The sequence below is a fragment of the Carassius auratus genome, chromosome 23 (assembly GCF_003368295.1).
Source record: "Carassius auratus strain Wakin chromosome 23, ASM336829v1, whole genome shotgun sequence".
Taxonomy (NCBI): Eukaryota; Metazoa; Chordata; class Actinopteri; order Cypriniformes; family Cyprinidae; genus Carassius; species Carassius auratus.
The window spans coordinates 12,816,190-12,834,592 of record NC_039265.1 but is presented as its reverse complement, the minus strand read 5'-3'; the positions used below and the strand labels follow the sequence as shown (position 1 = coordinate 12,834,592).

Sequence of the window (18,403 nt, the reverse complement as noted above, 5' to 3'; positions counted from 1 at the left end):
TCAATTCGGGAGATCGTAACGGGTTCGCGAATCATTTGAGTCAGTTCGGGAGTTCAAAGCGGGTTCGCGAATCATTTGAGTTTGTCCAGTGTTGGGCAGTAACGCGTTATTAGTAACACAGTTACTTTTGACAGTAACTAATACTGTCTAGACTTGCTTTGTCAAGGTGAAATTAGTATAACATTTAAAAATGCATCTTAAAATAGTCTTCTTGTATCTTTGTAGCTGTTTTTGATTGCATGAACACAGCGGGTGTGAACAGCCCCCTTTGTTCCAGTTTTAATCATGCTGTGAATCAGTGGATGTGTGTGAAGGTGTAGCTGTTCCTCTTGGGTTTCTAAGAGGATGGAGCTATTTTTGTGTTCAGACTAAATCTGGTAAAGTTTGAGGTTACAGTGAGGTCAAACAGAAGGTCAAATGTCGGAGTGAATGAGCTCTTGAGGATTGAGAATGACACTTTAGCAACTGATGGTCAAGACCTTGATTAATGTCAAGATACCATTTGACTCCAAATCATTGTCAGTGTGAATGATTCTCAAACGGGTTATTCAATGAGAAAACAACATAGAGCAGGACTTTATCCATGAGGAATCGATCGATGGTGAACAAATGTTGTTTTATGGTTATGATTAGCATATTAGGGTATTTCATTGTGGCCTTTAAAGAATAATTTGTTCTGTGCAGTAGCCTAATAATAATAATTTAGTTTATAATCACTTTATCCTTAATTTTTTTTTCATTTTATTTCATTTTAAAATTGACTTTATTTGCAAGTGTCCACATATTTAAAATGCTGTACTGAAAAATATATAAATATGATTTTACTGTTGTTGTTGTTGTTGTTGTTGTTATACATGATTTATTGGCCACTATGAAATATTAAATCGAATTATTACTATTATTATTCGTGGGAACATTTGTCTAATTAAAGTGCGTATTAAATAAATAATGAACTATTAAAAACTAATTAAAATATTAAATAAGAATTCTTAATTAATAAATAATCCTTTATCCATAACAATCACGTATCTGTCTTCGTATTAAAAAGCTGTAGCCTACTAAAAACGATTTCCTAAATAAAATATAATTCGTCTTCATTCGCACAGTCATGTCTCTATATTACAATTTTTACTCAATATGCTTTAACTGTAAATAATATAAACATGTTTTTACATAACAATTTATTTATTTGGATGTTTAAAATCTTTAGCGCTTGACTGTAGCCTAATTATTTTGATTGCAAATGTATTCTTCATTGCTATTCTGAATTTGGGCCAAAAGCAAAGTCTGCCCCGGAGTCTTCTGGATGTAAATGAACGGACGGATCGGATGGATGATGTCACGGCAGTAAACGAGTGAAACCCAACACCGAGCGCTGGAGATGCGCCGAACCGAGCAAGTCCAGACACATGCGGAGCTCAGAGCCCGGAGCCACTCTCTGACTCTCCCTCTCTCTCTCCCTCTCTTTCTCTCTCAGTCCGTTTTAATACTGTCCTCCTGACCTGCTCTCTCAATAAACCCGCCGTGTCCCGTCATCGCCCCGTGTCTCCAGCAGCGCGCTCGATGTCCGAGGTCTGATCCGTGAACTTCTCCATGCATGCGCGTGCTCGCGGAGATGCGGACGCTGCTGATCAGGCTGGATCTGGTCTCGTGAGCCAGTCGTGTGGAATTCTGTTTTCGCTTTGAAAAACTGCTGCTTGGACAAATGCATACAAATGCATTTAGGAGCCCAACGGACAAGGAGTGGACAGGTTTCTCCCACAACGACAACGTGAGTAACTTTCAATCTCCGGGGCTTCGGAGACAACGCTGTTGCAAAGCTTCATTCAGGTTATTAATAGCATAATAAATAAATATATTTATAAATAGAATAGAACAGGAGAGAACACGATAATTAGTTACACATATTGATGATAAAAATAACTAGCAGATCTGATCCTACCGCGATGCATTTAATAGCGTGCATTAATCATATAAACTACAGAAGTGTTTTAACTCGTGCACAGTAGACATGCATTCCTAAATAATTGCTGGAGTTTCGTGCAAACTTATTAAATGTAGTTTTCACTGCAATCTCAGTCTGTAACTCCAACACTAGATTGACTTCTGACATTATACAGACTTCATAATGATCACAAATCAATTGGGATTTTGAATCTGCTGTATTTTCCATATGTTGATCCGAAGTTAAACTCCTCCTGCTTTAAGACCAAATGTGCACCAGATGAGAAGGCTTTGTGATTTACTGTATGCATGTATGAACTGTAACTGGTTGATAAAGTGTTGATTTGGCTGAAGTGGTTGTGAAATAAGAGTGGTTTTACTGTGCTGTTAGTTTCCGTCCCTGAACTGACACACAACAGCAGTAACATTCCTCATGGAGATGAGCATTGACCTTTAACATCTGGACAGCCGTTCCTGACTCAGTCAAATCCCAGCAAACCCACACATACGCACCTGACTGTGATCTCGCTTCCTCGGTTTATCTCAAAACGCTGATGTTAGATAGCATGTTACTTCTTGGTAAATGTTGTTTAGGGGCTTCTGACTGAAAAAGTGCAGCATTTTTATGCAAAAATCAATGTTCTGTCATCACTGACTTGCCCTTTTTTCTTTCAAAATCCTCACTACTCCATCTATATCTGGAGTAATTTCTTTCTTTAATCTGTTGAAAAAGAAGATACTTTGAAGAATGTCTCAGTGTTTTGGATCCCACTGTTCTTCAAAATGTCATGTTTTATGTTCTGTGGAAGAAGGAAAGGGTGGGAATGATGACAGAATGATCATTTTGGGGTAAACTTTGGCTTTCAAGAGATGTTTCATCATGACAGGCTTGATCTTCTAATGGAGAATATGGAAATATGAAGACAACTTTGTTTAAACTGATGGAAAGTAATATAAATCTCAAAAACATTTAATTGATGACAGATGTTGTAATTTTTGGAGACATTTTGTATACTATTAAGTTTAATCGTTTGTGTCTGTTCATGTCTAATCACAGAAAACTCTTGGAGATTCATTGGGTAAAAAGTGTGGAAACCTGATTTGACACCTAAAAAAACTTCATAATCTTGAACCCAATGTAATTGGAGGGACTCAGTCATATTAAATAATATTCTTGACATTGCAACAGTCACTTATTTATTGCATTTGTTAGTTGAGTGTTCAGAGCCATTGCACATCCTCCAACCTGGAACCAATTAATTGATCAAAAATTGTGTGAACGTTGATTTGATTTGACACCTAAAAATGACTTCATAAGTCTGAACCCAATGCAATTGGTTGGATTTGGTCATATTAAATAATATTCTTGACATTGCAACACTCACTTATTTATTGCATTTATTAGATGAGCGTTGAGTGTCATTGCACATCCTCCATCCTGGAACCAATTCTCTGGTCAAAATGCATGGGAACCTTGACCTGATTAAACAGTTAAAAGACACTTTCATAAGCTTGAACCCAATGTAAATGGTCTGTTTAGTCAGAATAAATAATATTTGTTCATGCATGATTGCATTTGTTAGTTGAACATTGAGTATCTCATTGGAGCCAATTCTTTTGTCAAAAGTGTGGCAAAATTTGACAACTAAAAATTACTCCCATGTATGTTTGCATTTGTTAGATGAGGGTTGATGCATGCTTAATTAATTAATTCAGTGTTTTTGTTCATCCGACACTGGAACCTGATCAAAACAGAGGAGAGATTATAGCATACAGAAGAATCTGCTAGCATTGACCATATCATCATATACATACAGTAGAAGAGTTATGCTGTCATTATTGCAAAATAAACCCAGCAAGGTGATCAGAAGGAGCTTATATCATGCTGATGGGATTTATTTAGCAATAATGACCATTGAAATGTCTTTATTTGTGATTTTGCCCAAGTTTTCCATTACATAACTAGAGATTGTTTGTTTACTTACCAGGAATATTGCACTTTACTCTCCAGAGGTGTTCATAGATACTTGAGCTCTTAGCTTGTTCTTGGTCCATGTTTGTAGAGACAGTTTTATTGGGTTTTTACAGTTGTTTAATGAAGAACCCTGGGTTACCAACAGAACAGCGCTTTAGTAATGAAGTCACGCTCTGGCTGCAGGTGTGAGAAACCAACGCCAACAGGATCAGATATTGGCAGCCGATCATTGAGCGAACAATCACGGCTACGTGAGCATCTGCTCAGTATGCTGAGAACACGGCTTTAGCTCTGGCACGGACCCATACGGGCATAAATTTAGTAAGCGCTGCAAATCAGAGAGATCTACATAAGCCCCACCCCTATAAGATGATTGGTTGAGATGTTTTTGAGTGACTTCCATGCTGTTTTGTGAAGCCGTAAAGCAGTTTGTGTTGCTAGAATTGAAGATAGATGAACAATCAGGGGTCAAGTCCTAGTGAAAAGTGAAAAGTAGTTGTTTTAGGCTGCTGTAATGTCAATTATCTCCCACTGCTGTGGACATTTATGGTCAAAAAGCTAATATTAAATACTTATAGGTCAGTAAGGGTCAGGGAATATTGGTTTCCTAACTGCAGAGAATGTTTCTTAACTGGCAAAAGGTTTATTGACCTACAAAAGTGGATGCAACTTTCTGAATCTATAATAATATAATAATATAATATAATCTATTTCATATATTGAATGAATTGTTTGTATTTGAGGTCACATGGTCAGTTAAAATATCTGTAGCACTATGCACTAGCACTGTAACATCCAAAAAGTTTGGGGACCTTGACCTAAATTTGACCACTGACAATGACTTTCATGAGCTTCAACCCAGTGTAATCCGTCAAATCTGGAAATTCATTGGTCAAAACTCTGAAGAACCAGAATGTTTTTTGACTTATAAAAGTTTTCATGACCGACAAAAGTGGATGCAACTTTCCGAATCTAGTTTTATATCAAAGCTATTTGGGATCACGTTCAGTTGCAATATTTGTAACACTAGTAGCCTGTGTGGGGGAATGTTAATTTTAAAAGTAACGCATTACAATATAAAAAAGTAATACAAAAGTAAATAATTATGTTGCATAGTTACTTTTTATGGAAAGTAATCCGTTACAGTATGTTACTTGTACGTTACTTTTTAAATCTGGGCTGGGCATCCATGTTTGTTTTAATATAAAAAAGTTATATTTTTGGCAAATGTGAAAACCCTTTTCACACCAAAAGTGAAATTTATAAACCCCAGGCGTAAGGAAATGTAAATTCACGTCTGTAGCCTGTAGAGGGCGCAGCTCAAACAACCCTTTCAGCCGTGCTGCCGTTCTGGATCGCATGAAGAACAGGATGCAGAAAAAAGTTCAGCATTCTTCAGCAATAAAAAGCAATTCAATTCAAGTTTATTTGTATAGCGCTTTTTACAATACAAATCGTTAAAAAGCAACTTTACAGAAAATTATGTTTCTACAATATTTAGTAATAGCTTTTAAGTGGTGACTGTCCGTTTGTGCACGTATGACAGGATTTGTAGCATGAAAAAAAGCATGAAACGCAATTATAAACATCATGTTCACACAGCGTCTATGCATTTACTCCTGATTTCTCTCAACATTGCAACATGAGAGCGGTCAGTCAACAAATAAATGGTACTACATATTTGAAAAAGTAACTCTGAGTATCTTGTAAATGTAAAAAGCAATGCATTACTGTACTGGTTACCTGAAAAAGTAATCTGTATACGTAGCCCATGTTACTTGTGCATTACCCCCAACACTGCTAATAGTCATTTAAACACGCTTAGGTTGCTTCAAAACTAGTTTTGTCCTCCACAGTCGCCACATGTCATCCAGTGACCGTGCAAATGTCAGGATTTACCTATAATATGGCCACAGCCTGTTTAATAGGGTTTGAACATTTGTGGATGGATAAATCTAGCATTTCTCATCATGTTCAGAGTTATGAAAAGCATTTTCTCTGTCAGATGTTGAGGAATATGACGTCCTGCGAATCATCAGAGCAACACACAGTTGCTGTTTTAACCACACAGACAAACTCTTGTTTAGATTCGGCCTCCTCCGCCGTGTTTTGTTTGTGTTTTTGTTGTTCTGTTCTTGAGCCGTGGAACGTCACGTCGTCCTCTCGAAAAGATGCAGGTGGCATCCTCTCAGAGAGAGAACTGTGGGAAAACAAACAGGTTTGACCAAACGATCAAGCTGACCAATACAAAACAGCAGGTAACGTTGATTGAAATCGTGTGTTTTCCTTGAAGGTGCTTCATGGACCTGAGAACATCTAGCAGATGTTCACAAATGAGATACATAACAAGCCCAGAAGTTAACATGCATAAAAGAGCCATTATGTTTGTTTAAAGCGATTGTCTTTATCAGCTGTGCTTTTGATTGTGGTTGAAGTTTTGTTTAGGGATGTATCTTGAAGGTTTTGTTGGTGTTAGCATATTAGGTGGAGGATGAAATCTCTTGGGGTTAGTGTTTGTCAAATATGATGACTAGATAGACTTCCCTGGGGCTGGTTTAAGAGTTATGAAGGAAGTATCTCCACACTGTGTCTGGATGAATGATGGTTTATCTGACTCCTCCACATTCTTCTCTGTCAGTCCTGGATGAAGATGCATAGATGATGTTTCTTGCAGCTAGTTGCATGTTAAGAGTGTGTCTTAAAATCTATTCTAACCAGCTAGCAGCTAGTCAAGGGTTAATCAGGCTTAGTTTTTGGATTCAAATTAGACAAATCTCTTTTTAGGTAACTTACATGAAGTCTTGAAGGACAAACTAGCTTCAACTAGTCTAAATAGTCTTTTGCAGGGTTAATACAATAATAATAACAACAATAAATAAAACAATAAAAATAATTATAAATTAATTAATTGAAAAATAACATTTCACATCTTCATTTAATTGATGTATGAACTGTACTAAAATAACTAAAACTGAATTAAAAAATTATAAAAACATAAACACTATATAATTACTAAAACTAACAAAATAAAACGAAACTGAAAATATAAAAAATATATATATATATATATAGAATATTCTCAACTGTAGTAATACAACACTGCTAAGTTGAGCTAAATTAGCATTGCTTTACAAAGATATGATTATTTGGAGGATCATCAATATTTGTATTCCTTTCATGATCCTCACATTCAAAACATTGAACTTAATCTTAAAAAATAAAATGTTTATGTTTGTTAGATATAGCCAATGCATGTTTAAGTCACATAAAGTGGCTCCAAAATTGAAGCCAAGCTTTTTGCATATATTTAACAATTATTAGACTGACTTTAAAGAAATATAGCACTATTCAAGCAGCATAATGTAATTGTGAAACGGGTTGTTAGTTAATACTGTCAACTCCTTACTCCACTGTCTGTGACCCACAGCATGTCTGTGTTCAGCTTCTCTCGTCGACAGGATAATCACAGTTTATAACGGCACCAGACGGACCTCCATTAGCCCGCTCCGTCACAGTCCTAAAACACTTCGTTTGGGTTTCACTTCTCATGTGAATGATACTGTCTCGCCCTCCCAAACTGAGCTTTCTCACACACATTCAACAGCAGAAGTGCATGAGTTTGAGAAACACTTACTCTCTCATTGTGCAATGTTGTGTGATGTCTCTGTGAGGTTTTACCATGGTTTTACTGTAATGAAGTAGTATAATTTTATAGGAACTTCCCTTATAAAGTGCATGGCCTGGAGTAGTTTGATTGTGTACATCTGAGGAGCACATGCTGGGATCCCGAGTCACGTGAGAACAGGCTTCCAGCAGGAATTAAGGCCTGAGGGATTCACGTACACCAGGATGGTCTTAAACACGTCTGATGCTTTCCAAATCAATCCAAGCATCATCATGCATGGCTTTACTGTACATGAGCGCTCACTTTCAGTTCGGTATGAAGGTCACGGCGATGGGGATCAGATTGTGGAGATTTTCGCTTGAAAAGCAGAATGTAGACATCTGACAGCGGTTTGTGTTTTGGCAGGAATTCAGTCAAAACTAGCCTTCAAAAACCAATTAAGCTTAATATGTGCAAAACGAGGTGCAGTGTTGCGGAAAGGTGTTTTATAAAGCGGTACAAATATCTAAACCTTTTTTATAATTTACAATAGATGTGTTTCAATGAGAAAATGATCAAAACTAAGAGATTAAACCAAGAAAATAACTGGAAAATGGGATCAGGATTCGTTTGAAGGGAAACGTTGATTTTTCTGATTCCAGAGTAAAATATTGTTTAAGACATACCCACAGTTAAATTTGCAAAAACGAATTAACCTGATAAATTAAATGCAACATAGTTGAATCAGTTTGAAATGTTTAAAACAGTATGCTGCATATATATGCTTGCGATTAATAAACAGCATGAGATTTGCAGTATATACTACAGTCAGTCATTAATCAATCTGCCACAATCTGGGGTGCGTTTCCCAAAACAAACTAAGTTAGCAACTTTGTTGGTGGCAATGCAATTTCCCATTGCCTACCTACCAAGTTGCTAACAGGTTACCAACTATGGTTTTGGAAAACGCACCCCAGACCAGTTGCATTTTTCAAATTGTTTTGATTCAGTTTCCCACAATTCCATTTTCCCTCCAAACCGTGCAGCCTTACACTATGCAGTATGCAATGTGCTGGTGTTTTCTGATTGTTTAAGTGTTTGTTGTTGATTGTCCGCAGGAGATTCCTCGTCCTCCTCCTGTCAACATGTGTGGTGCCGCTGTCAGCAGAAGAGCCATCGGCAGCTCCAGGTACACTCACCTCTGACCTTTGACCTCTCAACTTCTGCACAGACTCAAGAGTCCTGCCTTAATTTAGTCATGTGTATGATGTTAAAATACTTCCTTGTATTCCGGTTTAATACTCAGAGTAAACAGTTTGTAATATTTCAACCGGAAGGAGCTTCAGTTCTTTTATTTGTTTTCCTTCCGATTGTATTTCTGTTTCTGCAGAAACACTGATCTGCTAGTGTGCATATTTTACTGTTAATATGAAACAGAGACTGTGTGAAATGTCTATGTAGATTAAATATAAACACACAGAGGAAGAGGGATGGAGCAGTGAGCAATGAGCAAACTCATAAAACATTTTACAGGCACTAAATTGAGATTTGTGTATAATAATGATTTTATATGAGCTATAATATATGATTCGGCTCTCATATATAATGTGTTGCAATCAGTGTGGATTACTGAGTGCTTATTAAACTGTGCATGTTCATATGTTCATGTTGATGCATTTACTGTAGCAGATGCTTTAGCCAAAGCAACATACAAAAGAAGAACAAAAACTAAAGAGACTGGAGATTTTTTATGGAAGCTTGTTACCGCCACAGATTTACAAAATGTTTTATCTTAACAACTGCAAGTTATACTCCTTTTTCTTCACCCCTCAAAATTCTAAGTTTGCATCTTGCAATTCAGATTTTTTTCATCATTTTTAAAGTCTCATAAATCTTTCACGAGTTTAAATCTGGCCATTTTGACTTTTTTCTCGAATTGCATTTTTTCTCGAATTGTGACATTCCCGTAATTCTGAATCATTCCTCGCAATTCTGACTTTTACTCATAATTCTTAGTTTTTCATCATGATTATTAGTTTATATGACTTTATGTCATAATTTTGACATTATATGTTGCAGTTCAGACTTTTTCTTGTAATTCTGAGTTTAAATCTCAGAATTCTGACTTTTTTCATAATTGCAACATTATATCTTTCAATTCTGACTTTTTTCCCTCATAATTCAGATTTTATATCTTGCAATTGTTATTTGATTTCCTATAGTTATGGCTTTTTTTCTTGGTTTTTGTGAAGGTGCTTCTCTGTGTTCATTAAATGGGTCGGCTTGTCTGTTCTTGCGCTCCGAGCGACTCTCTATCTCTTGCTTTCTCTTGCTCTAGTCTTAATCGGTCACTTCCAGATTTCTGCAGGGCTCTTGTCTCTCTCTGAAGACTGTACACATACTGAGATACAGTGTGGAAGTGAGGAAGAGGTGGAGATAAAGACTTCAGGTTCAGGCTGGTTTAGATGGACTCACAGGTCAAGCAGGTTAGCCTGTGATATAAAGATGAGACGCTCGCTGAGATACAAAACACTGTCTGGCTGCTGTTCAAGCTGCAATTAGTAAGAAAAGACTACACACCTTCATACAATACAGGACAGCCTGCAGTGAAGATGTTACACAAGCACACGAGTTATGATTGCACAACATCCTGAATCATTAGAAAACTGTTCGACTGTCATCAGAAACCAAAACTAAACTTTTCATTTAGAGGAAAATAATCAGTTAAAGGGGCCATATGACGTTGCTAATAAGAACATTATTTTGTGTATTTGGTGTAATGCAATGTTTTTGCTGTTTAAGGTTCGAAAAACATTATGTACATTATTGTTGCTCCTCTATGCACTGCCTTTCTGAAACGCGTTGATTTTTTACAAAGCTCTTCACTCTGAAAAGTGCTATCCAGTGCATTGTTATTGGCTGAATACCTACAGCGTGACGAAAATGATACATGTAATAAAATCACGGCACCATACTGTGATGCCGTGTCCCGGCACGACAAGACAAAACCAATAAAACCCATTACAAACGAGGCATTTGTGGCATCTAGTGGGGACATAATTACTGAATATAATGACTTATTCTGTTTATGCATTGCGTTGTGTTGTGCATATTTGCTACTCTAGATGCTCAAGACTCATCAGTGAAGTTGAATCATCAGTGAGAATTTCTTTAAATATGTAAACATACTTACAGACTGTGAGTCAGAAGCGCCAGACTGTCCTTGCAAAGTTGGAACTGCCCCACTTTATAGAAACAGCCTTTGTGCACAGAGGCATTGTAGACTATGGTTAAAAAAAAACAGTCCTCGCGTCATATGACCCCTTCAATTAATCAGATGTGTTTAATCAACACTCAACCAAAAACTGAGTTGTATAAAAACATTTCAAATGCATGCAAGTACATTTTTCAATGATTCAATTATGTTCCTGTAGCAGTTTTTGAAATATAAACATTTAAACAGTGGCTGTAACAGAAACTTGCTAGCATGCCACTTTAAAGTTCAAAATGCTGACAGAATTTAATAGCTGAGACTTTGTTTCATAAAAGGTAACAAAGCACTAAGCTTATTGTGATTATTGGATGGCAGGTGTGCTAAAAATATGTTTTTAGTGTTGTTTTATTCACAAATATTGTGAAGAATGCTGGTAGCCAAGTGATTGCTGGTAGCCACGGACTTCCATAGTATAGAAAAAGTACTCTGGAGGTCAATGACTATACTAGTTGATAAACTGTTTGTTTATCAACATTCTAGATTTATCAAAACTCAAAAGTGTTGATATATTTGTAATAAGGATTTTTATATTGCCAAGTGTGTTGTAGCACATTGCTGTGTGGTTTCTATGTGGTTTCTTACTAGTTCAATGCAAAAAATAATTCATCCTACAACTGTCTACTCTGGTAACATGGTAAAATTGGGAGACAGGTTACACACTTGTAGTATAATCTTATCATAAAGTGTCTGGTACTCCAGATGGCATGTGTTTGGTGCAACCAGTCACCATCAGGCTGGTTTCTCTGCATCTCTTCATGATTGTTCATGATGGCAACACTCAAAAAATAAGTTTTTGGCTGTTCATTGTTCAATTTGAACTGCCAAAGAGGTGAAAGTTCACAGGGTCACATGTGCTACCAGTCAAAAACATGGCTGCCTGAGCTTTGAAGTCTCTTTTTTTTCATGGTTGATCAAGATCCTGTCCACACTGAATCAAGTAACAAAGAGTTTCAAGGCAGAGTAACGGCCTGCGCTGAACTTGTAACTCAAAGAACAGAAAGAACTAGAGAGAACAAGGGTAACTTTGTGCCTCCACCGTTGATGCCTTTTGCTTGTCATCTGTTTGAGCGGAGGATGTTTAAACAACAGCAGAAAGTATGAATTAGTAATAAAAGCTCCTTAGAGATCTCTCTATGGACACTCTCAAACTCTCTGTAAAGGCTTGTCTGTGTTTGCTGACAGGAGTACAAGCGTTCCTGCTCTTTTGATCTCAAAAACATACTTACTGTAGTTCCTTACACATCTGCTCTGCTGCCCTCAGGCCTGTATAACTTTATGATGTTTTTATAGTTGGAGTGTGTAATTTCTTCAGTGTTAAAATGCTTCTATTCTAGCTTAATATACAGAGACAGCGGGTAAACCATTTGTAAGATAATTCTCCTGAAAAGTATGTTAGTATTTGTTAGTACAAACAGCCCAACACAGCAAAATGGATGATGATGTGCATTTGGTGTAAGACATTTGAAATTGAACATTTGCTATTTTGTTTGGTGTTTGGTTCAGAAATGGCAAATGTCAACCCCAATTCAATTGGGATAAGTTGACCTCCACTCAGAACAAGAGCTTACCTTATCACTTAATGGGCACATGTGGGAAAGTTTGGTTTAAATCAAGCATTTAACTACTGCTACTGCTTACCCAGTCATTTGTGCAATGTATTTAATAAAGTGTGTAATATATTCCATGTTAAAATGCCTCTATCCTACCTTAATACGCGGAAACATCAGGTAAAGCATTTGTAGGTTGATTTCCCTGAAAAATGTAAGCCTAAAACTCGTGAGTATCCCAACACAGCAGCATGGACTCATCCAATGCATGGGACTATCTGTTGGTCTTGAAATTATTTAAGGTTTTCTATTCTGTTTGGTGGCTCAAGTGGTCCAGAAGTCCAAATTCCAGACAACCAGAGCCTAATCAGTTGATGGGTGTAACTGGGTATGACTGGGTTAGGAGCAAGCAGATTAGGTAAAGCTAATTTGTCCTAAAAATGTCAGTAAGTAATATGCATTCCCCTGAAGCTCCACTAGAGCCTCCACCTAAATTTTTGTGACGCTTGTTGTATATCCAAGTCAAAATATGCAATGAAGTATGAGATACATTTCTTAAAATAAGATCAAACTCTTCAACTCCAGTCCCGGAGGGATGATATCCTGCAGACTTCAGATCCAACCTTATCAAACACCCTGGAACAAGTCTTTCACGGTGTTCAGAATTACTTGCAAATTGCATACAGGTGTGTTTAATTTAGGTTGGAACTAAAGACTCCAGGACACTGGCCCCTCAGGACTGGAATTGAAGAGCCGTGGTCTAAACTAAACTGATATGATGAGAAATTAGTTGCTCAAAATTTCCTTTCTCATCTGTCAGATGCACACAGACTAATAACATTTGACAGAAAAAAAGAAAGATCCACACAGAAAGAGAGAAAAGGGATGTGTGGATTGAGACCCCTGCTTTCTTCTCATTGTCTCTCTTCATCTGGACCACAGATGCCATGCAAGTGCTCATGGGTAATTTTTGTGATGTCATGGATGTCAAAGCACGTATTCATACCATTTGTGTGGTTTGTATTATAGAGGCCCTCTAAGTCAGAAATAGTTTTATGTTGACTGTCAGCCAAGTTTAATTATTTAACTAATTTAAATTCAAGCCATGGACTAGTCGCTTATCTATACTACTGGTTTGAAAAAACTTGGGACACTTTAGTGTCATGTTAAAAACCCTTTGAACAGCCTAGCAGAGCCAACCTTTTACCTAGCCAAACCCCATTTAGCTTCCCTGTTGCTTACAACTGTCTTTTTCTTTCTCTCAAGGTGTAGACCTTATTCATCAGCTGGGCCTTTCCGGTCGGAGAGACACACACTCTTCTGGGACACCTTACCTCACCTCCCTTGCCTCATCTCTGTCCATCCTGCCCCCTGGTGTTGGGGTTATCCTCGGACGGGATGCCCTCATTGAGGCCCCATCAGTGGACCTGCTCCCCGCAGGCGTAGTGGAGGAGTTTTCTATCATAGTGAGTTTAAGCTCCTGGCGAGCGAACAATGCCTTTATTTTTAGTGTGCGTGATGGCAGGGACAGACTGCAGTTCGGCTTGCAACTCCTGCCTGGAAGGGTAGTGGTTTACATAGGCGAGAAAGCATCGATCTACTTCAAGTATGATGTGCAAGATGGACAGTGGCACTCCTTCTCTGTGGGGGTCCGGCCACGCTCCGTATCTTTCCAAGCACGCTGTGGGGCTGTGCAGTACAGCGAGGAAACACTGACCCGACCACAGACTTTGAGCTCTGAAGGCCGCCTCTCTGTGGGAAGGATGGACTCCAGGGCAGTGCAGTTTGAAGGAGCATTATGCCAGCTGGATATTTACCCCTCGGCCCAAGCTGCGGCGCACTACTGCGACTTTGTTAAAAAACAGTGCAGACTGTCCGACACCTTCCGATCTCAGTCAGGGAGCTCAGAGTCCCGATTCCCATCGGTTTCACCATCCACAAAGTTCCACCGCAGCTCTTCGGAATCACACACATTTATCCAAACTCTTGTTGACCACTCCGCCAACTCTATTCCCACAGCACTTTTTGACCAGTTTTCAACCACAAGCTCTCCGATGTTTCACTCCAGCACACCCAGGCACATGAACACATCTCCAAAAACCTTCGGCAAGGTGCAATCCCTGGACCTCACTCCAGAGACTTCCACGAGCAACCCCCCAACAGAGAAGACCCTTGATGGTGAAAATGATACTGAGAATCAGCCGCTTCTCAAGAAGCCCAGAGCAACTCGGGCCACCCCAGACTTGATCAGCATCATCAAGCAGAGCCGTTTGAAAGAGGCCTTGAGGAATGACGGTAGACCCCACCATTCTGACAAAGAGCTTCTCCAGGCCAATCCTAAAGTGAACAGCACCATCCTGTACCGTGAAGAGAGCAGCTATAACCTGGTGGACCAATCTGAGGAACAGGTCCAGGAGGGGCACGACACAGTATACTCTGAGGGTTATGGATACGACTATGGTTTTGAAGAAGACGAATATTTCTTCAACTATGATGGATTTGTTGGTCCTAAAGGAGAACCGGGTCCTCCGGTAAGTACTCTCTTATTATCCTTCTTGTGCTTTTGAATGACTTCCATAATCTTCAGAATCAAGTCGCTGCACGCCGGAGCAAAGCTCTTTTTGAGAATTTATCCAAATTACAATGTATAAGCGTTCAGGCTAATTTATGCCTCTATCTTTGAAAGCCAGCGTGCACTTCGCTGCGTTTCTGCAAGTCATATTTGATCAGGCATCTTCTGGGCAAGAGAAGAAATGAATAATCTGTCAGTGACAGGTAGTGATTTAGAAGCAAGGTGATAGTTTGTGTTTGTCCTCTCGGATTTACAGGTGGTTATAATAGCATGTTTAAAGTCACCGCCAGTTGTTTGTGATGTAATATGGCTGATGTGCTAATCTATGCCTCTATTTGTAATTGCCACACATAGCAACAAAACAACCAGGTGATGTCAAAACACTCAGTCTGCTTTCAAAGTAGTGTCAAGATGATCATGTTTATGAGGTGAGCGTACACGAATGCCATCACAATGTTGTAATTAGTTGTGGGGAAACTCTGGGGTTTCTTTCCGAGCCGGAGGTGTATCACTGGTAGTCATCAAGATAAGCTGGAATGGTGAATGTTGATGGTTTGATTGTTGATGAACAGTGCTAGAAAATGCTACCTATTTAGCCCATTTATGAGATGCCAGGCCTGTTTAGAGAACCTATATTTCCCGTCATTCTTTGTAGTAGCACACAAATGATGAAGTACATAGATTAACTTAAGATTCAATTGCAGTACATACATTCATTTGTGCATCTTCGATTTACATAACTGTGTTTTTCACAACCCATCAAAGACATCGGGCTATTTTGGCCTTAGGATAAATATTCCTGTGTTGGGTAGTGGAAAACAGAGAAGAAGTAAGATATTTCCCAGAGTGTCCATTTTTATTCTGACCAAAATCATTTCCCAAGGGGACTATGGGTTAAAAATTATAAGCACTAGCTTAGACCTCAGTTTACACTTTTGGTATTACAGTGCAAAATGATCTGATTTGGTGTTCAAATAAAGTTCGATGTATATATTTTATAATTTGTGTGCTGCCAGAGGGTATGATGGTAAATAGGCCTGTCATGAATTAGCAGTGGTTTGGCTCTCGGTTATGGCTCTGCTATGTTAGCACAGCAAGACTTCTTTCTCCTTGCTTTTTATAGCATGGGGAATATGGCTTGATTTACTCAGAGCAAATGCTAAATATAGCAAAGTACATGTAATAAACTCTTAACATCAGAACTGCAGGGTGGAGCGCAGTTGTATATCAAGTGTAGGTCAGTAGGCCATTATGAACCTCAGAATCCCAGAATATATTCAATCAACAAACGAATGCCAGAAACTGGATGATCTATTTGGAAAGGATTACAATGACACCCCAAAGCTCCTCTACAGTAATGTTTTACTCATGTTCAAACAGTTGCATGCACATCTATGTGTGGAACACTAAGGTGTATGCATAAGTTTTTAGTGTGAGGATATGTGAATATGAGACATGACTTTGTTGATATTTTTGTTGGACGTCACCCTAAGTGCTCTCACTTGGCCGAGGGATATGGTGCATTCCTGTCTTGGAAGAACTAGGGGAGGTAAATTCACCAGCTGGGACTATCCAAAGTCAGTGTTTCATTGCACTTTCCTCTCCTGTTCTAACTCTAATTATGCCTTGAAGGTATAAATCAAAGAATGAGACTGATAGATTTATGGTTTTTCTTTCCAGAGCCCAGAAATCAGTTTCTTAAAATATCTAATGACATTTTAATCATTTATTCTGTCATTTATCCAGAGCACTCTTGCTGTTGAGATTAAACCAGTTCAGGGAGTTTTCCTGGTCTGTCTTGATGGTTTTAGAGTTGTAACTGTTTGTGAGAGCAATTGTAGACCAATGCATCTCTTTCAACAGGGGCTTGATTACATGTAGATTCACCTGTGGTGTTCAGGCGGTGTTCTGTCGGCCCTAAACACAGCTGCATTGTCCCGAAACATTTCGCCTTCGCTGATAGGCTAAGCACGATTAACCTCTGTTCCAGATGTTTCTACACACTTCTGTCAATATCTGCAAAAACATAAGAAACACATTAGGAGGACAGCTAGTGTTTTCAAAACCTGTGAGGCTTTGTTTATGTGGGTCTTGAATAATGGTTGTCATAACACAGCTATGTCTGGGAATTTTCTTTGCTGCCACTCTCATTTTACACCATACACAAGTCTAGTGTGGCTTTACATATATGTATATGTCTTGGAGACATTGGCACAGTTCTTCTGGATTGAGTCTGTCTCAGTTTGTTCTGTTTCTTCATGTTACTCCAGACAGATTGATGATGATGAGATCAGATCTCTGAGTGGAGCACTGGCTGCTATCAGACCTTGTGCAGACAAAACCCCAATGGATTATTACAATTAATGGCAAAAAAAATGTAAACTGATATTTATTATTGACACACTACAGAAAAACATAGAAATAATTGACTTAAAACCATTTACTCTAGGTGAAAATACTAGTGGCCTAAGACTTATGAATTTAGAAATTTAGAAATGTATTTATGCATGCATGTACGCATTTACTTATTTACTCATTCATGCATGCTTTTATGCATATATTTTTGCAATTAATTTTTATTCATGCATAATAATTATATCAAGCTTTCATTTAATATTTACATTGAAAAATGGAAAAATAAGTTATAAAAATGTATTGTTAATTATTTTCTCTTATTTACCATGCATTTATTGAATTGTTTTTAAGCTATATTGCCCAACTCTACTAAGACCCTATTTTCTGTAAAGCTGGTTTAAAGGGGTCATATGATTTAGCTAAAAAGAACACTATTCTGTTTATTTGGTGTAATGAAATGTGTTTATTTGGTTTGAGGTAAACAAAAAATAAATAAATAAAGGACACATTATTGTTGCTCCCAATGCTATATCATCCTCTCTTGGAAGGTCAAAAAAGTAGGTTTGCTTTCTCAATGAAACACAACTACTTCCCAACATGGTGGCAGCAAAAGAGAATAAAAGTTACACTTTCTTTCTTTGTGTGAACATTTTGGTGTCGTTATTCAAATCTTCCCACACAGTGATGTAAACATGTGGGGTGTGTTAGAACGAGTCGTTTTAAAGGGGCGTGTGGTTGACTCTTAACTTTTATAAAGAATATCTCTTTGGGTTTGAGACTTTAGTCTTTGCAAATTCACAGATCTTCTTCCTGCACCAAGAACTTGTGACACTCCAAAGAGAAAGGAACAATTTAAGTCGCATCATTTGACCCCTTTAAATTAATACATAAAATGAAAAAAGAAAAAGTGAAAAGCACTTGTGCACCCTTGAGGTAAGAGTGCGCAATATAGGTAAATCTACATCAGTATTAAATAAAATGTTGGTCTTTTAAAATAAATCGTTGCTGGTCAACACACTTGTAGTGCATGTTTGTAGCAGCTGTCGCACTTAACCATCTCCTTACCACAAATCAAATCAATCACTGGCCATCTTGGCAAAAGAGTTAATCTGGTCTAGATTGTTGTCAGCTG

General features: G+C 38.1%; 1 protein-coding gene across 1 annotated transcript in view; it reads left to right on the top strand.

The window, feature by feature from the left end:
• The first annotated feature begins 1,692 nt into the window (after window positions 1–1,692).
• Window positions 1,693–18,403, top strand: part of LOC113041365 (collagen alpha-1(XXIV) chain-like) — a 73,503-nt gene continuing 56,792 nt past the window's right edge. The window contains exons 1-3 of the mRNA XM_026199836.1: window positions 1,693–1,771; window positions 8,642–8,712; window positions 13,611–14,875. Of these exons, the coding sequence (XP_026055621.1) occupies window positions 1,716–1,771; window positions 8,642–8,712; window positions 13,611–14,875 (1,392 nt within the window). The 5' untranslated portion in view covers window positions 1,693–1,715. The remainder of the gene's footprint in view (window positions 1,772–8,641; window positions 8,713–13,610; window positions 14,876–18,403) is intronic.